This window comes from Populus nigra, chromosome 6 (genome assembly GCF_951802175.1).
Source record: "Populus nigra chromosome 6, ddPopNigr1.1, whole genome shotgun sequence".
Taxonomy (NCBI): domain Eukaryota; kingdom Viridiplantae; phylum Streptophyta; class Magnoliopsida; order Malpighiales; family Salicaceae; genus Populus; species Populus nigra.
Genome location: NC_084857.1, coordinates 6,320,629 through 6,346,467, shown reverse-complemented (window position 1 = coordinate 6,346,467; position 25,839 = coordinate 6,320,629). Strand labels below are relative to the sequence as shown.

The window sequence follows — 25,839 nt, the reverse complement described above, 5'->3', positions numbered from 1 at the left end:
TGATGATTGGGGGAAAAAACATGAATAAAAAAGAAAAAATTGAATGTTTGTGCTATTCTCAATTTTTTAATTGTTATTCACTTCATTAATTTTGTATTTCATGATAAATATATAAAATCTTCTAAATCAAACACAAAACAAAACCTAGTAAATGTTAAATTTTGAATTCATACAAAACTTTGACATTATTGATATTCTTCTTAGGGTTTGATTTATTTCCTTTTTTTTGTATAAATAGATATTACATTCCAAAAAAGTTGTTAAATTTTTTTATTTTTATTATCTAGGTTTATTTATAAAACACTATTTTTTATGTTGTTGTTATTATAATATATTATTCATATTACTAAATATTGGTTATCAAAATGCAGATAAATTGGATGTGCTTAATGATAACCTGATTATTATAATATAAAATACCTTTTAAAATAGTTTTTTATTTGAAAATATATAAGAAAAAATTTTAATTTATTTTTTATTTTTGACATTAATACCATCATAAAACACTAAAAAAATTAATTTAATATTTTTTTACATTAAAAATACTTTTAAAAAGCATCTACAAACAAAAAGATAAGCATTCTTAAATATGCTATCAAATTAAAAAAAAGATTTATAGGTTGTCAACAATAACCACACTGAAAATCATAGTAATTTTTCTATTTAAAAAATTAATTTTATTTAAAAATATATTTTCATAGAAAAGTTATACTGATTAAAATTTCATAAATACAAAAGGAAAAAAAAAGAAAAAGGAAGAAGGTTAATTGGGTCCTCGTGTGATTTGTTTATGGGGGTGCTGAGGGCAAGGAAGGGAGAAATTTACAACACCTGAAAACAGGAAACTTGCTCCCTCCATCGAGCATTCACCGACCACTACACACGAGTTGACGGTGACAAAAAGTAGCCAAGGGGGCTTCAATATATTAGACATGGGGAAGGATTAATGGCATATGCATCATGCACATGTTCTTGAACCATTTTTTGGTTGGTTAACTTCCACCACATTTACATAAATGAACCAGCCAACACACCGTTCAAGAACACGGGTCCTGGTTCTGGCTTGCACTAACTGCTAGCTTTATATTCTCGACAGCTTCTTCCACCATTGTTGCACAGTATGATGCAATGCTGCGTTTTTATTTTCATGTCCAAAAGAGGTTCAGGGTAAGACAGCAAGATGGAGCAGTCAAGGACAAGCGAATAAAGAAGAAAGGCCCGAAAAGTGCATATATCGCTTTGGAGTCAGAGGATGTAAAGGAACGAATTATGCTGCCACCATTTTCAATGGACCAGAATTACGTGGTTTGATTAGTTTAATGTTATCCTTTATGCTTTGCCTTTTCCAAATCACGTATAAGATGGAAATGGTGGGCAAACCTGTTGAGAAAATATACCAGGGGCACTCTGCCATTGGACTGCATTATTGCAGCAATAAAAACAACAGCTTTAGATGGAAACGACTCCATCACACATGAGATACAGGCACCGCCGGAATCACCTGCATTTTTCGAGAGAAGAACTTAATTATAGAAGTACCTCAAATATATCATCAATCATCTTTATTGAAAAGGGAGAGCACAAACCCTGTCCCCTTCACCAAGCATGTCTGAAATATCAGAAAGTGGCTTTACATATTCGGCTAGATTTCTAACGCTGTTTGTATCAGAATAATGGATGCTAGAACCTGTTAAGTCTACTTCATAAACTTTAAAGTCAGCTTCCAGCAGAAGGGAAATAGTTTTATACCAACACCAAGCACCGAAACCACCTCCATGGACAAGGACAACATGGTAATTGGATTCAAGATCCTACCAAGTAAGAGATGAATAGTCAGTATAATTAGTAGAAAGTGATTCTGAAATTTTAAAGTCCAACCCTACAGTAATCTTATCGCTAAAAAGAGTAAAGTGTGGTAAGGGACTCATTCCAACCAACTGCTTTCATAATAGTAACAGTGATTCTATATCATATAGAACATGATTCAGCCCGGTATGAATTGACCAGTTAGATTTTATTGTTAGAATGATGTTTTGAATTCAAAGGCAAAAAAAATGGTAAAAAATGAGGAGATGCTTGTATGTCTTCAAGGATGATGATCTGATATGAATATTTGACTCAAACTTTTTAGTAGAGAAGGCCCCCCGGGTTAATGCTAGGGCAGGTTCATGTGAGTAAACAAGACTTCGCATTTGGCGAACCCAGTAATTAACCAGTACTGCACTATTCCTAAGAATGCAGGGAGTCGAGAAATAAGCAAAAAAGAATAATCAGTGAAGGGCTTATTATCATTCAAAACATGTTTGCTGTGTTAAGCTTATGTTTTAAAACTAAAATCATAAGAAAAATCTACTGGAACTACTGATAAAAATTTGCATCAGCCACCAAGAACCTGGTTAGACCTTATTAACAGAGAGTCAGAATGAGATACCGTGGCCTGGAACTTGAACTCCTTGTAAAACCATGCTTCTTTGAACCTGGAGAAGGGTACCCAAAGAGCTTGTTCTGATATCAAATGAGAAGCCTGGTCATCAAAGCTCACTGCCTTTTCCTTTTTGCCCTCCGAAGAAGAGAGTGAAGACAAGAGGCCAGCTCTTCGATTGAAAGAGGCTAACACAGTCGAAAGGTTTAAGCCATGTTTAGAGACGTTTTTTCTTACTCGCTATTTCACCCTTTTTTTTATTATTTTATTAATATAAATATCCGAAGAAACTATATCTTAATTAATTTTATAAATTAAAAAATTAATAATTATATAAATCTTTAAAAACTAAAACACTATATAAACCCCCCCCAAATTAAAAGGTTATCCAAGAAAATAGATGGTCATTTCAACTTTTTTATTTCAAAATAATATTTTTATATTTTTTAATGTCATGATGTCAAAAATAATTTTAAATAAATAAATATTAATATATTTTTAAATAAAAAACATTTTAAACTGCAATTGTCACCGCATTCCTACACTCTCTAAACACCTACTAAAATATATATATTTTTATATCAATATATTAAAATTATTAAAAATACATTAAAAATATTAATTTTATTTTTAAGCTAAATACATGTAACTAAACATAACTTTCCCATGATATATTTCTTTAGGATCATGAAGCCACTCACGTAAGCAATTAAATTCGTTGAGAATCTATCAAGCATGCACGACCCAGTAAAATACTCGCATGATACAGGCTGGCTAACATCCACGAGGAGGACAACAAACCCTCTTAAATAAACTTAAAGGAGCATTTGCTAGTTGTCTGATTTCTCACCAGAAATCCACCAACATGACCGGAGCTCAAGTCTCCACAGACATGGCTTGCCAATCGGACGCTCCTGCTTGAAAACTACGATGCAATGAGGAATTCAATCAGTTGCTCAGAACTTCCAAACTATTCTAGCCTCCAAATTGCAGATCAATCGAACAATTATTCTTCATGAAAAGAAAAGCTGTTCATTTAAGTGCAAGGCCACACCAGGACACTGTGAGTAGAACTTATACAAATGTATTACTTTATAAAACATGTCCTACAACCGTAACCTTGATGAATCTCGAGTTCAAAACTTTGTGCCCAATAACGTAAGGGTGTGTTTGGAATTTTTTAAAAAAAAAAAACATGTATAATGTAAACGATTACATTGTCAAAATCCAGAAGCCCATTACTGACCCAGTGAAAATAAATGATATCCAAAAAAAAAACCTAAAACAATACAATAGAAAATCAATTACAATGGCCCATTCTTCTAAAAAATAGATTACATTAGAACATCAACAGCACATGTTCATAAAACTTTGATGCACTCTGATCTGATGCCATTGGGGCTAGGTAGCTGCTATGTATACTGGAAAAATGCTTTCTGGCTCACCAACACGCCATCCATTGTCAGATCTGGTGTGACCAGATTCCATATCCAGAAAAATGCAGGTCGGCATTTAAGGGCCAGAGAGGAAGACCTGCCCTGGGGTGAGTCATCCAGGTTTGAGGTACAAAGTATGATGGTACATTATCACGACCTGTTAATCACTACACTTCCTGCAGATGCTTGGTTTGCTGCACGATTACTTCCAAAGTTTTTTCGATTTGATTCCCTTGCAATTCTTGAACCAAACTAAAGCAGTTGCAAGACATTATATTGAATTAATAATCAAACTAAATGGATAGAAGTAGAGCTTCACATGAACAGTAACAAACACGGTAGCTGTGAGTTACATCTAGGTAGTTAAAGATAGTCCATGATCTCCGGACCTGCGTTCCTTTTTTCCTTTTGTAAATGCATTTAATCCTATCATAATATCCATCCTATTCATGGATCAGGCATGCAAAGCTGACTTAAATAGAAGCAACTTGAATAACACAAACCTGGATTGCTCTTTTAGGGAGAACAGCTGCCTCATGTAAACCAAGCATTTGTGCCACCTTCAAGACACATGAGGAGCAATAAAAATCTGATCAGCATCGGTCACATAAAATAACAAATTGATGAACCCTGGTGAGCAGGGATTGTTTGACTAACAGTTCCAAGAACAGGTAAACCTAGGAGGTTGTCTTAACTCTTAAGAAAAGTTAGAGAGAGAAAAAAGAACAAAAGAATAAGTAATAACAGATAGCACTGACCTCCCTGAGGATCTTCTTATCACCTGTTCCACTAGGTTGATCCAGGTTAGTAACCTCCCACAAAGGGATGTCAAGAAGCACCCTAATGACATCTTCATCCAAGAAAGGAAATCTAGCCTGATGAAAGAAATTAGATGCTTGTTAATACGTGAGAACAAGTATAGTAGACAAAGGGTGATGCATCTCGAAATGTTGGTGGTACCTCCTTTCCATTATCAGCAATGCATCTGTCATCTCTCCCCATATTTCGTTTCCATATTCTCTGCATATCCAACTTCATTTCCTCATTAAGCCCATGCCAACTGTTGACAGCACATCAAATTATAAGAGAGACTACAAATGCACACATGAACACTGGTGATTTTGTATTGATTTACAGTCTCTTGAAACAGAGACTTGGTTGATTAAAGGTATTTCTGCATCAAGCAAAAGGTGTATCCAAAGGAGTACTATACAAATCACTTCGGTAAAAACTCACCTATTCTAATCACAGCCTAGAAAGCATCATGAAACTTGAGCTTAGCAGTTGTTCATATGATAGAATTGAATGCATTTACAAAAGGAAACAAGACAAAAAAACAACAGAGTTTTACTTCACAGGATGCAGAGTTCATAATTGTAACTTCAGACTTCAGAGTAACACAACACACTTCAATGTGGACATGAAATTACAATGTGCTAACTACCAACACAGGCTGAGAACATGAACATGGAACAAGCAGACACAATCTTAAGGAATGACAGCACCCACAAGTTAGCATGTACATGTTAAAACCATACCCGCCACATCTATATTTTGTTCTATGCCTTCCATAACCAGCACACTGCTCATCAGCACCCGAACCAACTAGGACAATCCTAGCCTCGGACTTGTACCTGAGGCGTTGTTGATTCTCGTCACTGTTATTGCTAGGTCTTTCAGAGACCCAACCATCACCACTTGCGGCCAACCACAAAGCAACCCCTATGTTCAGGTCCTGAAGCATTAAGCCACAGTGTAACTTCACATATACAGGGATGCGTACTAACAGAATGAAGCATCACTGACAGAAAGAGGCATCTTTTAAAATTATCAATTAGCATGGTGATTTCTATTTTTAAATGGATGGAGAATGTTTATTGCTAGTAATAAATTAACAATACCATACACACACCAATGAAAGGACTAGATGAAATAACGATGACATGCATATTTTATGTACATCACAAAATGCTCACAATTCCGAAGTTAATTCTAGTAAACAACATAATAAGCTAACTATTTAAATGCCTCCATGTATTCTACCAGAGCACCATATTACCCAATTCTAATAAACATGCACTTGTAAAATAAAACCAGATACCATATACGTGTTTGCAGGGTTAATAAGTGACATGACGTGCTTCATTTCCAAGGTCAATTTCGACAAGTCTGAATCAATCTCTACAAGCTTCCACCTGCATCATTGGTCGACAGTGACTATAATAGAAAGAATTCCAAAAAAAAAGGAACATCATTCCGAATAAAATAAAACGAAAACATGTTAGCAAACTTGGACCCGGTCATCAATGGATACCCTATTATTTAATCAGCAAGAGGATGCATTCATAGCCAGGTCAAATTAACCTTGGGTTTGGGGGGGGGGGGGGGGGGGGGTTTGATGTTATACATGTTCCCTCTCTTGGGATCCACAAATATTTACTATTTTATGCTTTAAACACTATATTTGATTTGAAATTTGACTCGTGCCAAACACCGTTTAAAGTTTCACCTTAATTCTTTTTACACCCTTGATGCTTCATCCTTAACTCTTAACCCCTTAACATTCCCCTCCAATTTTTTTTCCCCACACCAAACTCAATCTTAATGGAGATTTGAAACACAAACTTATTTAAGATTCCAATTCAAGTTGTAGAGGTTTTTTCCTTCCACTGGAACTTTCCAGTAAGTGCTTGAATTTCATTCTCCATTTGCCATGCATAGTATAGCATCAACCTCTCCACAACAGCATCAAAAAAGTGCTAGTGCCTTTGAATAACTGCACCTGAATGTGTTTAGGATTTCCAGTAGCTCTAACCTATCTTTATAAAAAACTAGAAAATTTCCCATTACAAGACCAAGACATGGAATATTACATCAAAAGAGAAACATCTAATACTGTACCTTCTCAGTGGTGCAATTCTTCTCAGTTCCTTCAGTCCTGCCTTGGCAGAGATTCTATCAGGAGCAGATTGACCATCAAAGCTCACATTAAGTAAGTCAATCCCATCTGCCACACAGGGAATTGGAATGGAGAATCAGCTCAACAAAAGAATCCGCAAGATAACATTTTCACTGGTTTTCTTAGTGTTCCAGTGTCAACTGCGTTGCAAGGGTTAACAGTAGTGCAAAAATTGAAGATGTAGAAATAAAAGCAAAAATGAGCGAGGGCACTAGCTTAGTATGACAACTTACAGCTGGGATCTAGACACTCATCCAACAATGCAGCAAGTATCATAGAATCAAGCCCACCAGAAAACAAGACTGCCACTGGAACATGTTCTTCTCGTCTACTATAACATCTTCCTGCCTATGCATTCAACCCAAAAAATTCTATCAATTAAAACATAAATAAATTACTTCTTGTAAGATTTGTGAATACCAGAAATAGCTTGTTCAATACATTCTACATTGATTGAATTTAGAATATAACAGAAAAGAAAAGAAAATTGTGTGAGATTTAATCGCTTAAAACAACACCCATTATATGTAAACATTATAAAAGTGTAAGTTCTCCAAGAGTATAAATCCACAATAAAGCTATTCAATTCAATTTTAGTTCTGACCTCGAAGATTCTGTGTTGCGAAGCGCGCAGCATCACAGATTTTCTTAGAGCACTTAACACATTATGAGCAGGCAATGAAATCATTGTTTGATTTGGCCCTACACAGTTAAAAAAAATCATAAGTAGCGGTCTCATGACAGTAAAACCATCAAGTTTAAAATTAGATCCATCTTCATGAGTCAAAATAAAAATATTTAGCAACTGAAGTTTGGAATTTTTACACAAATATATTACATATCGTGGTAGGATTATAACCTGATTCAAATGTCATTATGTCTGATGAAGCTGGATACATGTGATGTTGTCCCTCTAGAGTCCCATGTAACTCGTTGGGTTTTGGATTGAAAGAAACTCTCTCCCATTTAATCAGTTCCAGTAGCATGGCATTACCCCATTCATGGTTTTTTACTTCACCAATAAGATATCCATCCAGCTTTGAAGCATCCATTGATAAGCTGTATATCCCACATGAAAGCTCCTCCCAAAAATTGTGGTGAGTTCCATTTTCAACTTCAAAATCTGCACCAATTGACGCTTATTAAAATAGCTAATTAGTTTAGTATAGTCTGCGGAAATTGGGTGAATGGCAGAAACAACTTATTGCCAAAAAAGGAGGTAGAAAAGAATTCCAGCAAGGGCTTAATGAGATACAAATGTTTAAACACACGAGGTCAAGAATGGTGCAAAAAATCTCTCAGAGGAGGCATTGCCTTATTTAAACATATGCTTTGTTGCTTGCACAAGTAAACAACAATCAGCCCCTCAAGATGTAGATAACAACCTGAAATGATTCGTGGTAGCCCAAGTACGCAGCTTGCATAATTGCCAAGGCATTTTGCAACCTACCCAGAACTTAGAATGGTAGTAATGCCTATTGCACACAAATGAGAAATTTTAATGTTTTACCGCAGTAGTGCAAATCACCAAGCAATAAAAAAACAAGAGCAGTGCCAAACTAGTTAAAGAAAAAAATGTGGAAAATGCGGAGGGAACAACAAGCATTCAAGAAATTGATTCTATTGATGACAAGGAAATATCATCATTCCATCTACATTGCATACGATAATTTATCAACTAAACATGCTCATTTTAATGGCAAATATTGTTTCCAATCATGCAAATAACCTAGTCACCAACTAGAGTAAAAGAAAATGTAGCCAGGGGAACGAGTAAAGCTCTACCAAGCTATATGTACCAGAACTCTGATCAACAGAAGAAAATGGCGATACAGAAGATAGCAGAAACCGAGAATCCTTCACAGTAGGCCAATGAACAACCAGGCTCCGCCTACCAAATGCATCTCGACCAAACCACAAGGTTCTTGAACTCTCCTGTACACAAGTAATTAAAGCTAACTTCAGCTCAAACAATATTAACAAAAAAAAAATATAAGAAATACCAGTACCTCCTTTAATCTCTATCAAAACAAAACCAAGCATATACCCATAATTACCTGCCAATAGATAATGGCCCACGGCCCCTTGATAGTTGAAAAAACATTCGGAACAGAACTACACCCATGTCCAGCAGCAGAGCAAGGGCCTGTGTGCCCACTGGAACCACATGAGCAACAATTTCCTAGAGTTTGCATTAGGACTTCACCATCATTCCTATCACTCTCCACATGAATTCCTCCAAATATTTCACCTTCAAAATTACAACACTAAATTAGACACAAGTTAAAACAATTACGAAACAAAACGTACATAACAGAAATCGAGAAAAAAAAATATAGTGTACAAGTCAGAAATTTTACCGTTATAAATTAGTACATTCCCGTAGGAGTCAACAAATGGCTGAATTATAGGATTCAGTCCCCTCAGCTGCAATGTGGCACCGATAAATTGCAGTTCGCCAACAGAATTCCCTAGTTGGTTGTAATTACCAGCTTTGCCATTGGAGCAATTCTGCAAAAACGACTGGTCGCTTTCTATTTCAGCGTCGTCAGTTACTACGGACACCAATTCTCGGTCCTCAACAGAGCTCGAATTTTTATTATACTGAAGTATAATCTTCTTGCTGCCTAAGCTGTCAGGTCCTCGCCTCCGCAGAGCTGCTTTAAGATCATCTATGGAAACTGTAACTAACTGGTGCACCAAAAAAAACAGGTAGATTAAATAGATAAAACTAATTGTGTGTATTGTGGATTAAACTGATTTATGAGAACTTTACTTACTGGCTCGGGATTAAGAGATTGGAGAAGGGTGGATGATGATAAATCGATGCGAATCCCAGACACAATCAGGGCGATTCCACACATCTTTCTCTTTCGCTGTTTTGCTCTTGCTGTGGCCTGAAGTGGTGTTCTTCTGTAGACAAGACTTTTGGAGGGTTTTAAGAGATTGTAGTTTTCTTGTTTCTTTTAAGTACGATCGAGTTTAAAAGTTCGGTTTTTTGACTAGCGAAGGCTTCCATAGCATAGTGGTAGTGCGTTCGCTTCGTAAGCGAAAGGTCGCGAGTTCGATCCTCGCTGGGAGCTCTAATATTTTTGTTTCACTTTTCGCATCAATCTCGGATAATGATATCCTTCCGATTTCGATTTTTTTATTCCAATTTTTACTCAATTTAACTTTAAAAAAAATTATTTAATGGGGAGAATTAATTTTCTTTTCATTTCTACTTATTTTAGCTCCATTAAAATTATAAACATTTGTAAAACATGTAATTATTTTTTTTTGTTTTATACGTGTGTTTTTTTTTATGACAATAAAATAGTTTTCTAGCTCTTGTCATGCTATAAGTTGAATAAAAAAAAATTAAAAATGTTCAAGCCATAAATTTTTTTCTTGGTATTGTTATTGAACTTATCCAGCGGGGCAATCTTAAAAAGTCTCAACTTGACTTCTTGTATAACATAGTTTTTAAATTAAATTATGCATGAGTTATATTGACATGCTCCGGTTGATTTAACAGGTCCAAAATTAACTCGAATGATTATTAAAAACATTGTTTGGCTTGAAAAAATATATCAACATGACCTCTTTTTTTTATTATTGAAAAAATAACATTAAATAGATTCATGCTTTATGGTTAAACCCATGACTCAAATCATGAACTCCATCAGGTTAATAATTTTTTAAAAAAACTATTGCTTACTTAATGATACGATAAAAAGGTACATGCTTGCAAAATTAAACACTAATAAAAAAAACAAGATGTTTGTTTGAGACCGTAATGACCCGTGAGAAACAAACCAAAATAAATTATAAAAACAAGTTTAAAAATAACAAAATATTGAAAGATAAAATCGGCTAAACAAAAATAAAAACGATTCAATTGAAAGAAAAAAAAAATGAAAGATGATTTTTTTTAAAAAAAAAAACTATTTGGCAGCATAAGTTTAAAATTAACTTGTATGGAAGTTGACTTTACGTGACCCGATTGACCTAACAAGTCAAAAGATAACCCAGATGATTGTTAAAAATTATTGGTTGGCTTGTAAAAAAATTTCAACGTAACATTTTTTTTTTATTAACGAGAAGACGGTATATTATATTAACTCAAGTTTCGTAACTTAACACGTCAAACTTGTGTAACAAATCATAGACTTTACCATACTTAACAACTTTGTTTCTATAAGCTATGTTGTACTTAGATGATTGCAAAATTAAATACCAACTATATGCCAACTCGTCAATCTACCTCGATCAATCTGAATGATATTTGAGATAGCGACAATCTCATAAAAAAACAAATTTAAACAAAATTATAAATATTATTTTAAAATAAATCAAATTTTGAATGATGAAACTTATATAAAAAAATCCAAAATTGAAATTAAAATAAAAGAAATTATTTGACATTGTTTTTAAACATCGACCTAGCAGATCAATCTTGAAACCTCCTAACCCGACTCCCTGCCTCGTATGAGCTTAAAACTAAAATGCATGGAGGTTGATTTTATATGATCTAGTTGACTTGACGAGTTCCAATAAAACTTGCACAACCAATTTAAATGTGGATTGACTTTATTTTTTTAAGATAATATTTTTTAAAAAATATCAAAATAATAATATATTTGATCGATTCGAGTTTCGTGACTTAATTTGCAAAACCTATTATCTAAATCAGGGATTCTATCAGGTTTAAACAATTTTTAAAATAAAAATATTATTTTTATTTAATTATATAATAATAAAAATAGATGTAAATTTAGTACCACCATGTGTATCAAAGATTGTGATAGTCTTATGAAAAAACAAATTATAATAACTAATTTAAAACTAGTAAGGTGTTAAGGAATGAATTCGGGGAAAATTTTTTGTCATGTAGAATTTCTTTAAAAAAGAAAAATATTTTTTTTTGTTTTTTTTTTAAATGAAGTACTTAACTGTTCGTACATAAAAATAAAGTGAAGCACCGTCAACTTTGTCAACTCAATTAACAACGAAGCACTGCAAACTTTATCAAGTCTTTCAGCAGCGTAGAATTAATTTTTTTTTTTAAAAAAAAACTGAGGTGCTTCAATGTTCATGAAACACCATAAACTCTGTCAACATAATTATTAGTAGCATAGAAGTAATCCGAAACTCCTCGTTGGCTCTTGAAGATTGATGCCATCAATCAGACACTTATCACTATAGTTTCTAGACGTCTAGTTTAATACTCGGGTTTCAGTTTCAGGTTTTGATCAGATTATTAGATTGATCAGATCAATTTTTTTAAAAAATTAAAACGATGTCGTTTTAATAAAAATAATAATTAAAAATCAACAGATTGCAACCGGATCTTACTGAGTCACCGGGTTATACTAAATTTTTCCTTACCTTATTTTTTCAACCCGGCTCAATTTTAGTTTCGAATCAACTTGTCGAGTCAGATCAGATTTCAAAACTATGCTTATCACGGTCAAAGTTGATTAATTGACCACTTATTCCAGAACGTGTGTTTGTATAATTTAAGAAACTCAAAACCAGTAGAAACTAAAATAATTAATAGTGTTTCTAATCTCCAATCTAAGGAATCCAACTGTCGTTTTTATACATACATATCCAACGGTTTAGAGATTATTTTTTTTTTGAAAGCGCAAGAGAAGTTGTTTTTAAATTTATTTTTTACCTAGAAATATATTAAAATAATTTATTTTATTTATTAAAAATTATTCTTAACATCAATCCATTAAAATAATGTGAAAATATAAAAGAATAATTCAAAACATGAAAAAAATCCTTCAAGCAAATAATAATTTTTTCGAGCCTCTAACAAAGTTAGTGGTAGCCAGTCGTCTCACTGCAAATCTAGATAATTTAACATTATTCATTTACATGGAAGATAAAAGACAAGGCCAATCTCAAACTGCAGTTTGAGCTGTCATCCTTGGTCTCAACAAGGACGTTATCCTCGCTTGCCGCCAGGCACTTTCAGTTCCACATCCCAGGAGTGTCATGGTTCGGATTGTTGAACCGTTATCATAGAATCTCAGCCTTGATGTAAAGATCATCGATCTTCCCACGAAAGATGCAACACAGAGACAATTATCCAGGCAGAATGCTAAATTAAATAATCAATAGTTTTGAATTTCAAGTGTATATTATTTTTCCAGTAGAAATTTTAAGTGTACTTGCAAATATAATCATTATCATCAAAGAACTGTGATGGTATTTCTTTAAATTTTAATTTAATTTAATTTTTTTAATATAATAATATTAAAAATACACATTTTTAAAAAAAATATTTTAATATATTTATAAAAAAAATATATGGTTTGAAAGACAACAACTACATACTACAATACACCTTCGTAATATTTGATTAGGCCGTCTTTCTAAAAAAAGACATGTCGCTGTCATCCTAGAATGTATCACCAAGTAGCGCAGTGGTCTGTGTGCATTCCCTTCTCGTGTGACGTGGCGAGTTTCAATTGGTATTCAGAGTTCCATCGCAGACATAATTGATAGCACAACGATCGGTGACAGCTTCGGGTGGTTTGAAAGTTAGCTGGCTTTTTTAAAAAATATATAAAAAATAATATTTTGTATTTTTTAAAATTTTATTATTAATTTTAGTATATCAAAATAATAATAAAAAATTAAAATTTAACCTCCCTCTGTTTGAGCAAACGGGTGCTCAGTTACGGCAGGGGAAATGCTGGATGTCAGCTTTTCACCGCAATCTAGATTATTTTCTTACTTATTTATTCACTTCCCGGAAAAAAAAAATGAAAAAATGAAAAAATAACAATCAATCTCTAACCGCAAGTGTAAACCACACTCCTTAACTTCCACGCAATCTCACTTGTTGTTAACAGTTAACACACACACACACACACAAGTTCGTTCGCAAGAGAAAAGAGAAGGAAGAGAAATAGAGAATTACAAGTCGAGGGAGAAATCTAAGTACAGTTCTGTACTTTTCTATATTAATCAAAATTTTCTTTTATTCGTTGTAGTATAAAAATCTTCTGTCGTTTGTACCTTTCTTCACTAGCAACCGCACCACTGCGCCTTATTTTTTTCTTCTCTCTATACTGGTAATAATAACTATTTAGCGCCGCAAGGGCACGGTTAGTGTAGTAGTAAATTTATTCAATATCTCTCCCGGCGGCGAGCGAGCGAGTTTATTGCTGCTTTAACGAGGTTAGACATTACTTAATCTTGCTTTTGTTTGATTGGTTGTGATGTTTTTGTTCGTTCATGGAGTATCTGCTACTGACTGATTGATTGAATCTGAAGGATTGTTAAATTAAGGGATTGCATTGTTAAATTGGTTTTGGATCTGTGTTTTATTTTATTTTAATTTAGATCTGGGATTTTTTTTATGCGAGTGGTTAGAGTTTGACGTGATCCACTGTTTTTATTTTTTTTGTATGTTATTTTTAGTTTTTTCTGTTTTTCTGGTTGCTGGATTGGATTTAGCTGTAAAGTTTGATTCTTTTGTGTTTTTTTTGGTCACTGATAACGTTGTTGTTTTTGCCTAACATAAGTAGTAAAATCTTAGCTTTGTTTGTGAAGAAGTTAGTATTGGTTTTTTATTGGAAGATGCAGAAACATTGCGTGTTTTTTTTTTATTAGTGTTACCGCATACGCTACTGTTGGTGTTATCATGTTTCTTCTGTCTTGTTTTCGACCCAATTTTTTAATAAACTGGTTTTTCTGCTTTCAAGCCCTATACTCTTAAAGCATATGGTTTACGGTTTAGATATCAAGATAATGAAATTGGTTCAGCATTAGTTATGGGGTTTGATACTCTTATGCAGCCTCATCTGTTTTTTTAGATTATCTGTTATTTTCTATTCATTAGTATGTTGGGAAACCTGGGTTTTTGAGCGTTTTAGATTATGGAGGATCACACGTTCATGTCAATTTTCTATTCACTAGAAACGAGGGCCCAGAGTGTTAGTGACATAGGTCTGGATTCTGCAAAACAGTCTTTTTTTGATCGTGTATGATAAATGCTAAGAATATATGGTAAGAGAATGAAGATTTTGAACCCTTTACATGGGTTGTTCAGCGAATATTTATAACTTTTGTATATTGAACTTTCTTCTTTTTGTTCGAGGGGTCAGCGACCTTTTTTCTTTTCACATTTAAGTGGGGAGGAAGTCCCTTTAATCAATATTAATGTTGATGTAAGTGTCTTTTTACACGGCTTTAATGTTGATGGAAATATCACGTGTTTATAGAAGGTGATCTTAAGTCATTTTGTACATAACATTAATGTCGATGAGATCAACCTTTATAATCAACATTAATATCGATTGACATGTATCTAGCTCTAACAGGATTTTTTACACGGCTAGGGTGTAGGGAGATGATGTCTCTAGATTTTCATTTCGTATGTTTAGATCTGGAACGATCTTAGACCTAAGGATGCTGAGTCTAATATCCTTCTAGTTTAGAGACACTTGGGTTGAGCGTATAGTTGAGCTCAAGAAAGTTGGATTTGACATCTTTCCGGACCCACATGTATTTGGGCCTAACTTGTGGTTGAGCCCAAGAGAGTTGGGCCTGGTATTTTGCCAGATTCTCTCCCCATAGGTTTTGACTTTTGTTGAGCTTTTATAATGGGTCATTCTTCTCTTAGCCTCTCTATCTGGACCTTTTAAGTGAATGGATTTTAGCATAAAACACATTGATCCAAATTCCATCCATTAAGAAGTCAAAGCCTCTACGTTCGTGCTATCCTTTTTTAAAAAAAAAATGGTGACCTTATGTCTGATTTCAAGTATCATGCTTCATATTCTTTGATGTTCAGTTTCCTATTTGTTAGTTGCTTTACTTATCACTCTCTGTTTATTTATATCTTTATGTAACTATTGTCTGGCTTCAATATAAAACCCTCATTAGTGGATAATATATCTTTATTCCTACAGTGAATAACATATCTCTATTCCTACAGAGATGGCAACGCAGGTGGATGAATCTACTGTCAAACTTGATCCAAAAGTGGTGGGGAATGCTTTTGCGGAGCAGTACTACAACACCTTGTCCAAGTCTCCCGAGCTGCTTCATAACTTTTACAATGATGCGAGCTTGATTGGCAGGCCAGGCTCAGATGGTTCAGTGTCTCCTATTTCAACTTTAGAAGTAAGTTTTGTGTAACAAAAGTTATTGTTTATGAGTGTAGATTGTTTATTATTGTGTTAAATAACTCCTCAGCAAGAAATAACAGCAATATTCTTGTAAACTGAGTCACCCTAATGCTATTCTTTTCATATCGATTTTATTCCACTAGCTTACCCCTTAGTTCATATTTTGTTTGGTTAGAAATGAGTGCTGTGTGAGAATGCGATCTTGATTCCCATTCCCGATAAGATTCCCATTTAATTTTTTCAGTAGTCTTAAACTCAATTGTCATGGGGGCTCGACACTATCTAAGAATTGAAATTTAACTTGCTTAGAGTACAAGTACTCCCATTTCTTTGTGAATCAAATGGCATTACATGAAGAGAGGAATTGAAATCTCTTTTCATCCCCAATCCTATACAAACCGAACATGGCATAGAAATTAATTCATGTAGTACTGGTGCTATGAGAAAAGGTTGGTTCTATCTTTTTTCCTCCAAAAACAAATTTAGAACTAGAATTGTTATGCATTTCATCACTTAAATCTTGATTTATTTGGGACTTTGGTTTCGAGTTGATGAACCTTGGATGCTGAAGTTTTCCTGCTTACACCAATGTTTATCTTTGTTTTAACTGTTTTTTTATTTGAAATTGTGGCCTTCTCTGATAATGAAATTTGGAATTTTTTGGGTGCAGGAGATTAAAAAATTGATCCTCTCTCTTGACTATAAGAATTGTGTAGTCGAGATACAGACTATTGATTCTCAGGAATCTTATGAGAATGGGGTAATGGTGTTGGTTACTGGTTTCTTTGCTGGAAAGGACAGTACCAGACAAAACTTTACACAAGCATTTTTCTTGGTCCCGCAAGATGATGGGAGGAGATATTATGTTTTGAATGATATTTTTAGATACATGGAAGAATCAGAGAATAAGAAAATTAGTGATGAAGACAACATTGCTCCAGCTACACCTGTTATCCCATGTCCTGGTAGGGGTTCATGTATGGTTTCGTTGTTTCTTTTTTTACTTTAATGCATAAATATTTACTAGTAGTTTTGTAATTACAGAGCCAACCTCCTTTCCTAATCACTCTGTCTCTGCCAATATGTCTACTACTTTGGAGGAGGGTGATGATCAAGCTAAAGAATCCGGTCATCCTTTGGACAATGGAGAGATTCCCACTTATGAGAAGGAGGTGGTTGTCGAGAAAGTTGTTACCACTCAGAACGACGATCAAGCTAAAGAATCCGGCCATCCTTTGGACAATGGAGAGATTCCCACTTATGAGAAGGAGGTGGTTGTCGAGAAAGTTTTTGCCCCTCAGAATGATGCTCACCCAGTTTCTGAGGCAGTTGCTTCTAGTGTCCAGGAGGAGGATGCCCCCAAGAAGTCCTATGCATCAGTGGTGAGTAAATTTACATTTGTTTTACAGGAGAATCGTTACTCAAATGATTGATTTATTTTTTTTGGTTTTTTTCAGGCAAATGCATTGAATTTCAAAACACAACCATTTCAACAGAGGGTATCACCCGTGAAACCTGTGAAACAGTCACATACAGCTGCACCACCTGTGGTCACTTCTCAACAAACAGGTTCTCGCCCTCCCAGCAACAATTCTGTGGAAATCAATAACAACAGTGCTACAGGTTTTTATCTTTTTTGAAGTGTATATATGGGTATTTACCTGGAGTGAGCTTCGTAGCTTTTCTTTCACCACCTATCTGCTTTTCTCATTTTTCCTGTTTCAGTTGAGGGTTACTCCATATTTGTTGCAAATTTGCCTCTGGATGCTACTGTTGACCAGCTTGTGCAGACTTTTACAAGATTTGGGCCTATTAAACCTAATGGTGTGCAAGTCAGAAGTTATAAGGTTAGTCTCATGTTTATTCTTGTAAAATTGGGTGTTGAAAATTGTTTTTTGAAACTATATTTATTTGTTTATGTCGCTCATCTATATACAGCAAGAAAAGAACTGTTTTGGTTTTGTGGAATTTGAATCAGCTGATTCTGTGGAGAAGGCCCTTGAGGTATTGTTGTTTATTTTACTTTTTTTTTGGCTGAAAGTTATTGGTTTTTTGTTCCCTGGCTGTTTGCTTAAAAGTTGAATACTGCATGGTGGTGTACTCGGAATTATTTCCAAGTTAAATTTCATTAATTCTATAATTTTATCGTTATTTAGTTCCCTTGTTATAATATTTATAATATTAGGATTTTATCACTTTGGAACTTCTGTGGTAGTAGCATTTATTTCCAATTTTAGTTAAACTTTTTCAGGGCTAGATAAAGCACTTGTATGGTGGCACCTTTAATGATGAATGGAAGTTGAGAATCTCTGTTTCACCTTGAGAGGTGGATATCTTGATTCAGGAAACATCCCTTGCGGTCTCAAGGGTTGCCAAGTGAATTCTAGGTGTCATTTTACCTTTTTCTTTTATTTCTACCCTTGTCCTGCATCGCTACAACTTTGCCTGTGTTTGGATGGGCTACAGACCTTTGTTCCTTTGACTTTCAGCACTTGTATGCTTTTGTCGTTCCTCTGTTGATGGAAAATTTTTGTGGACACATTCAGATAATGTCATTAAACCTAATTGTTCAAGTGATGTTTATCTGCCAGCACTTCGTGTATATGGGCAACTTGTTTGAAATCTGGTTCATTATTGTATTCTGCAAATTTCTCTCTCTTCTCTGCCCCCATTTATAGGACTCCCCCGAGTGGTTTTTTGAATTTGAAACCCTCCATCTCGGGGTGGTGTTACAACACCTCTTCTATGATTTATTGTGGGTACTCATTATCAGCTATTCCGTACTCGATTTCCTGTTTCAAGATATAAACTTTAACTCAAGTTAAGCTACAATATTGTTGTTCTGCACGAGTCTGAGATTGTGTGCTTTTTCAGGTCTCTACTGTCATGATTGGCACTCGAACAGCGCATATTGAGAGAAAGAATGGTAAGTTGAATTATTAATCCATTATTTGTCTTGTTTGGTCCAAACAGTTGGAGAGTGCATAACAATTGATTATGTTTTAGCAGCAAAAAATGGTGGTGAAAAGTATCCTTCAAGAAAGGGTGGTTTTAGGAATGGCAATTTTAGGAGCCGTGGAAACTTAAATGGAGGCCATGGCTATGGCAGAAATGATTTTGAGAATCAGGGTGCAGTCTCTGGTCAATCTTGGGGCACCACTGGACGCAATGGAGAAGCTAACAAGAAAGTTTATCTAAATGGGGAAGCTAGAGGTCCCCGTCAAGCTCGGGCTGGGAATAACTAGACAATCTCTTTCGCTAGAATTTTGTTTATTGCATTTTTTTTCCCGATTCACAACCAGATAGGAAATATTAGAGCAAATAGATCAAGGCATTTTAGTTTTTCGCTCTTAAGATTTTGGCAAGGTTAATTGAGTAATTGCTAGGAATCATGAAAACAGATTATGCAGGGTTTTTATGCTTTGGGATATTATTTCTTAAGAAATTATTTCAAAGAATTTTTCTGGTGTTGATGATATGGTTTTACACCATGCTTTAGTTTTTGTGCCTCCGAGAAAAACATGTCACTATTGTTATCTGAAAGGAAGCATATGAATCTTCGAGCTCATTGAAGTAGAAATAGAAGCGTGGAGGCTCATGCCATCTCTGTTAGTGCCATCGAGTTTCCGTCGTCTTCCTGCTGCTCCTGTATTATTTACTTTCTGAAGTACTCGGTGAAACTGCTGTCTGCTAGTTTCTCTTTGTTCGTACAAGTACCAGTGTCTATCCCGAGGCGCTTTCAATCCACTGGTCAGAGGCAGCTGTCTTCCAATAGCTGCCATACTTGACACTTTGTTTGTTTACGGGTTTTGAGGGGCAGGGAAGGGAAAGTTAGGGTTAAAACCCTCGATCCTCGGATGGTTTTCAGTACTGTGAAAGGCAAGGTTGGGTGTCTTTTTTAGGTTAAGATTATCAAATGACATTCTCCCCGAGTTAAAATGAAGATTTTTCTTCTATCTCTTCCATATCCAAACAGGAAAAGGTTGGAATACTGCCGTTTCCGTTCCTTTTCCTTTTTCTTTTTTAATTTATCATCTGTTCCTTGCCCTTTTGTCCACTTATGTCCAATCAAACACGTTGTTGATCTCTCTAGAATAATCTGGATATGTTTTTACCCAACATGTGACTCTCTGTATTAGATGACGATTCCTATAAATGGTGAGAATTAACCACGTCATCTGGTCCCTGTCCCGGTGTCCCCACTTCGACCCTTTGGTGGATAGCATTTCTGGGAATTCGTCAAACATTCTCAAATATGCTCTTCTGATCTAGTATTCTTTCAAATAAACCTAATTTTTAATTTCTCATTTTTTTCAAAGATTATCGTATATAATATTTGTAAAAAAGAAGAAGAAGAAGACATAGTTGTATATAATCAATCACTGCCAAAAGTCTTGACGATGTGTTTCATCGGTACACTAATCTGATATGAAAAAAAACGAACGAGGAAAAAGAACAACTGCAAGGATTTGAAGACACAAGTGGACCAGGGTGGAGCCAATGATCAAGGGATTCCCGAAAAAACAATAATAATGTTCTCCTTAAATGGCCTGGTCAAAAGATTCCATTGTTAAATCAGTAATCATGGAATTTCTTGACTCTTTCGAAGGTGTTGTTCAATCAAATTCAAGAGCCGGGTATCTAACGATTTATTTGGCTGAATGGAACGAATTAATTCTAGTTACTGGGGGGGTATTTTTATTATTTCCTCATAAATGGATGTCCTGACTCCTCACATGCATAAACAGATGTGAGAATTACCTTCGTCTGAGGAAGCGCGTGTGAAAACATGTCCCTCCACTAAAATTTATTAATGTTGGTGATTTGGTGGGCCTTTTATATATATATATATATATATATCTTTTTCGTGTTTATACACACACACACACACATATATATATATACACACGTAATTTATTTAGTCATTTTCTTACTGTCTTTGTTATTTAAAACAATTATAGTTACATTCCATGATTTATAAGTTATATAACACCTTGTATTCTTAATTAGAAATAAAAAAAAAATAGATAGATAGCCTAAGTTATTGATGAATCTATAAATGGAATATGAAAATCTTGTTCTTTGGACACATCAAGGCAAATAGCTTTTTGACTTTCAGGGATAAATTGAGAGTATAGTAAAAGTTGATTTTTAAAAAATTTATCTTTTAACATTACTATATTAAAACAATCAAAAGGATTAAAAAATTATTTTAAAGAAATTATTCTAAAATTTTAATAAAAAAATAAGTTCAATCTCAATTCCAAACAAAACCTTAATTATAAAAAAATATGACTGTTACTTTCAATCATTACTATTAAAGAGATATTTGTGATTATAGTGCAAATAATTTTCAAAATAATTTTCAAGTAATTTTTTTTATATATATTTATTTTTTAAATCAGTATAATAAATACAATTAAAAACAATATCAATTTAATATTTTTTAAAAATAATATTTAAAAAAAAAAACAACAACAAAAACAAAAACAAAAGATGTAACAAGCAACCATCCGAAGGCCTGCAGTGGTTTTGCCCTCGTTCAAAACATTACATCTGCTAGTCCTTTTCACCTTAGCCATGATCAACACGTGACGTGCAGATGTGTCGGAGAATCTTTAAAACTACACGTCAGCATCAATGACGTGTCCTGGCAAATCATCCTACGAAGATCTCCTGCCCCCACTTCTTTTTTGCCGGTCTTTTTTTCGCCTTATCATTAAAAATGCGTATGTCCTAACAGTAAAAAACACGTCGATGACAGGTCGACACCACTTTGGTGGTTTCCTATTTTGGTCAAACAGCTATTATTCATCCTTTTCCCTTCCTTTATTTATTTATTTATGAAATAGATGTTAAAATTAAAACCATTCGAAAAAAAAGATAAATATTAGCATCGGTTGAGCTATGAATTCAAGCATTTATACATACAAAGTCAGAGTTGTGATTTGGTTAAGTAATGTATAAACAAATATTAAATACACAAAACTATCTACGTGGTGGTCTAATAATAAGAGTTTGGGATCAAAAGATTTACTCCCTATATGGTCTCAGGTTCAAGCCTTGTAATTACTAATACGATAGCCACAGAAAGCTTACATGATCGTTAATTTTAGGATTCGTGGAATTAATTAAGGTGCGCGCAAATTGGCTCGAACAACCACATTAAACTATATATATATATACATTAAACACATGAAATTTAAAAAAATCTGCCTTCTAAAATTACTAGTTTATTATCTATGTAATCTACTTTTCACCATTCATTGAACTTATCTATGTATGAGCATGGAGTGGGGTTCAAAAATAGTGGAGTGGGGATAATATCACTTTACAACTTGCTGATTTAAAACCATCATATTAGTCGTTAAAAGACATTTTAAAACCTAATTATATCTGCACTATACTATATCTAATAACTTCTTGTAATTTTAGTTGTTATAAAATCAAGGCAATATTAGATGAGGTTATTTTGGTCATTCAATGTATTCATGGATTGTGATGGTTTAGCATGTTTTTATATATGTTTTTTTTCTTTCTAAAATCCATGTTTTAAAAGGACAAAAAAAAAGATGAAGACTCAATATCTCTATGTCTATGTACATGTGAGTCTAATAAATTTTTGGACTTAATATTTCTAAGCTTAGCTACGCGTTGAGTCAACATACATATGGATCTTGCAAGCTACTACACCCGACATCTCTGAGTTCGGTTGCACACTGAACCCACGTATATGTGGGTTTTAATACACTACCAGACCTGATATTCCTATACTTAGCATCTTGCACAAGAAAGATTTTTTTACAGGTACTAATTACTGATCATTTGAACCTATTAAACACTAAATATCGGTTATTGACAACCTTGAAAATGAAAAACTACTCAGGTTACCCTGGGATCGAAAAATTAACCAATTATCTATCAACACAATCTAATTAGACATATATTTTATTTTTATTTATAACGAAACTCATAAAAATATGAAAAGTAGTAAATATATCTAGATTTTACTCGATCAGTGCCTCGGACACACCGGTTAGCTTTTTCACTAGCCTATTTGAAATTCTGGGGCAAATAACTTCTTCGTAGAGCACATCGTAGTTGACTTGACTAATTAACTTGAACTTGCGCGCATCTTACCCTGAGCAGTGAGATTTGCACGCACTTCTTAATTATAACATGAAACCAATCATGGATTCGAGGAAAGAAGTACATTAATTAAAACATCTTGTAGACTGTCCCAATCAATTAAGCGATTTAATTGAGAAATATTTAATTTAAATGCAATAATTACGCCCATGACTCTTCTACACCTTTTTAATTAGCTTGATAAAAAAAGAATATTCATGGAAAATAATTTATAACTCTATCATGGATGCACGAACAAACAATCTGTGATCCAATTTTTATTCAAACTCTATCATCAGATATATTTTTAGACCATATTTTATACATCAAAGATAAAACTATCAACTCAACATAAATAAGTATCCGTTTAGAAATGCGGTATAATTTGCATTTTAAAAATAAAAGGTAGTAAAAACATATTTTTATTATTTTAAATTTTATAAAATAAGAATTGTACCGTTTAAATATAAATTGTTGGCGTAGATACTATACCAGCGCAGAATTTTAACCCTGCTGACGAAGAAAAGGGAACACTGAGTTTAACATCTAAGCCAACCTCATCAGGTTATTTAGGCACAGCGTGGGATTGCATTTTAAACGGTTTTTTATATATTTTTTTAAATAAAATTATTAAACCATAAGGTCCACCACCAATTAACTATTTTTATTTATTCTTTAACACTTATTTTTCACACAAGCACCCGACAATTATTTTTATAGTGTGTTTGGTATTGCGGTAGCTGTTGTGGTTGTAGTTTGAAAAAAGTTGTTTTATAAAAAGTACTTTTAGTTGATATTAGTTTGAAAAAATAGGTGTTTAGTTAAAATTGTGGTTAAAATTGAGGTTAAGGAAAAAGTAGTTTAATGTGTTTAATTAAATAATGCTTTTAAAATTGAGGTTATAAAATAATTTTAAAAATATATATTAATATTGATGATTTTTAATTTAAATATTTTGGATTTAACTATTGCTATTATTTCATGAAATAAATTATACTTTATATAAATATTTTTTATTATTCTATGAAACAATTTATAATTCTATTACGTACGAAATACATCCGACAAAAACTATAGTTTCCATAATATTTTTAGCATGTAATAAAATTAGATAAAATATTATCAGGTATAAAATTCACTCTAAACTAATTATTTTTTTAAATAAATGTTAAAAAAATTAATACACTACTTAAAAAAAAAGTTCACGCATGCAAGCGAACAGTGCAAGAGAATTGCACTGTTCACTATTTTTAAGTGAACAATGCAATTCTCTTGCACTGTTCACATGAACAGTGTACACTATACACTGTTTATGTTAATTGCACTGTTTATTGAAATGTGCAATTAACATAAACAGTGAAAAAAAGTAAGAAATTGTTGTTTTTCTTTTACTGTGTTTCCAACGTAGAAATTAAGTGGGGTCCAGTGAATAATATATTGATTTTTTGCTTAACCAAACAGCTGCAGACTGCGTTTTAAATAAAATATAGCCGCAACCGGAGAGCCAAACGAGCTCTTAAGCAGTTTTTGTTAATTTGATTAAACATTAAAAAACAGTGCATTTTTTGAAAAAACATAAAAATATGTTCAGATAACAAATTATTTTACACGAAACAAATTAAAAGGGTCCAAGGCAACATTTTCCGATTTTTTAGTTTAATATTTTATTTTCTGAGAATTTAGATGGAGCTTCTGGTTACTTTGCGTTTCAGGGGAGTGTTTTTTCAGAGAGTTCAAGGCAGTATTATATTATAACGTCAGCGAAAAGGCCGAACGAGACCTCGTATGGTCGTTCTCACTGATGGATGATCGATGATCGGTAATCCACTCAAAAGAGGGGACCATCATCCTTTCCGACACGTGTATGTTTGTAACCGAGACACGTGGCTCCGACAAGGACACCAATCCCTTGGTCCTCACTCTACTCTATTCATTCTTTTTTCCCGTTAAGGAATTAAATTGACTAAAAAAAGAAAAGCTTGCAACTTGGTCATGTGGACCCCACACCGAGCCCCATCGCACGGGGCTTCCCTGGTCTGGCCACGTTTGTCATGCTCATTCCTCGCCGATTTTTGCGATTGGATTCCTCGTTGACAGGACGACTTCTTGCATCCATAGTATGCCAAGCACTGCTAGGTTGTTAATATTTTAAAATAAAAAAAAATAATTTAAAATAAAAAAAATTAAATTTTACCTGACACTGCTCGGAACACACTACAAACAAAGGTTAAAAAATAATAATTTTGGAGCGCAATATTTCATTAGTGAATGGAGTGCGGTAGTTTGCTTTTGAATGTGTTTTATTTAAAAAATATTAGATTAATATTTTTTTAATGGTTTTATGTGTTAGTATAAGAAATATATAAAAAAATATTTTAATATATTTTTAAATTATAAATAATTTTTTTAAGAAAATAACATGCACCACAATATAAAACACATATTATCTTCGTTTCAAGTACACAATGTTGTTCTTGATAAATTATTAAAAAATACTAAAAAATTAAATTTATTAAAGAATAATACAAATTATATATTGAAATATCCTCAAACCGTTTAAGCTATTGAGTTTAAAATAATTATTTAATAAAATTATGATAAACATACTACCAAAACACTACTCGTTGAAATAGTTTTTTTGCTTATTTATTTAACTTTATTGACCAGACAAGGAGAAACTTATAAAAATCATATAAAAAAATATTGCTGCCGGTAAAATTTAAACTTGCTAATTACACTTAAGTCGTGCATCTCAACCGA

At 33.6% G+C, this 25,839-nt stretch overlaps 3 protein-coding genes and 1 non-coding gene across 5 annotated transcripts; 2 read left to right on the top strand and 2 right to left on the bottom strand.

Annotated features, from left to right (window-relative positions):
• Positions 1–1,037: 1,037 nt before the first annotated feature.
• Positions 1,038–3,910, bottom strand: LOC133696642 (methylesterase 18-like). Its single transcript, XM_062118885.1, has 6 exons — positions 3,868–3,910; positions 3,273–3,347; positions 2,432–2,610; positions 1,583–1,811; positions 1,381–1,501; positions 1,038–1,131 (listed from the first exon to the last, which is right to left on the bottom strand). The coding sequence occupies exons 1-6, from the start codon at positions 3,908–3,910 to the stop codon at positions 1,038–1,040; spliced, it is 741 nt and encodes a 246-aa protein (XP_061974869.1).
• LOC133696499 (uncharacterized) lies at positions 3,577–9,768 on the bottom strand. The gene is made up of 14 exons (XM_062118697.1): positions 9,598–9,768; positions 9,178–9,508; positions 8,875–9,068; positions 8,617–8,752; positions 7,677–7,940; positions 7,422–7,519; positions 7,051–7,165; positions 6,760–6,865; positions 5,960–6,053; positions 5,397–5,593; positions 4,819–4,918; positions 4,617–4,733; positions 4,362–4,418; positions 3,577–4,110 (listed from the first exon to the last, which is right to left on the bottom strand). Exons 1-14 carry the CDS (start codon positions 9,679–9,681, stop codon positions 4,009–4,011), a joined length of 1,995 nt encoding a protein of 664 aa, XP_061974681.1. The 5' UTR covers positions 9,682–9,768; the 3' UTR covers positions 3,577–4,008.
• A 60-nt stretch (positions 9,769–9,828) lies between these two features.
• TRNAT-CGU (transfer RNA threonine (anticodon CGU)) lies at positions 9,829–9,900 on the top strand. The gene has a single exon. It is a non-coding gene; the product is annotated as a tRNA-Thr (tRNA).
• Positions 9,901–13,647: 3,747 nt separating this feature from the next.
• LOC133697590 (nuclear transport factor 2-like) lies at positions 13,648–19,409 on the top strand. 2 transcript variants are annotated; one of them, XM_062120243.1, is made up of 9 exons: positions 13,648–13,996; positions 15,759–15,946; positions 16,622–16,916; positions 16,996–17,333; positions 17,409–17,574; positions 17,677–17,798; positions 17,890–17,955; positions 18,826–18,877; positions 18,958–19,409. In XM_062120243.1, the coding sequence occupies exons 2-9, from the start codon at positions 15,761–15,763 to the stop codon at positions 19,194–19,196; spliced, it is 1,464 nt and encodes a 487-aa protein (XP_061976227.1). In that variant the 5' UTR covers positions 13,648–13,996; positions 15,759–15,760; the 3' UTR covers positions 19,197–19,409. The 2 variants fall into 2 exon arrangements, with proteins under 2 accessions (XP_061976227.1, XP_061976228.1); XM_062120244.1 differs by having other exon boundaries at positions 13,651–13,996; positions 18,961–19,409.
• Positions 19,410–25,839: the final 6,430 nt, after the last annotated feature.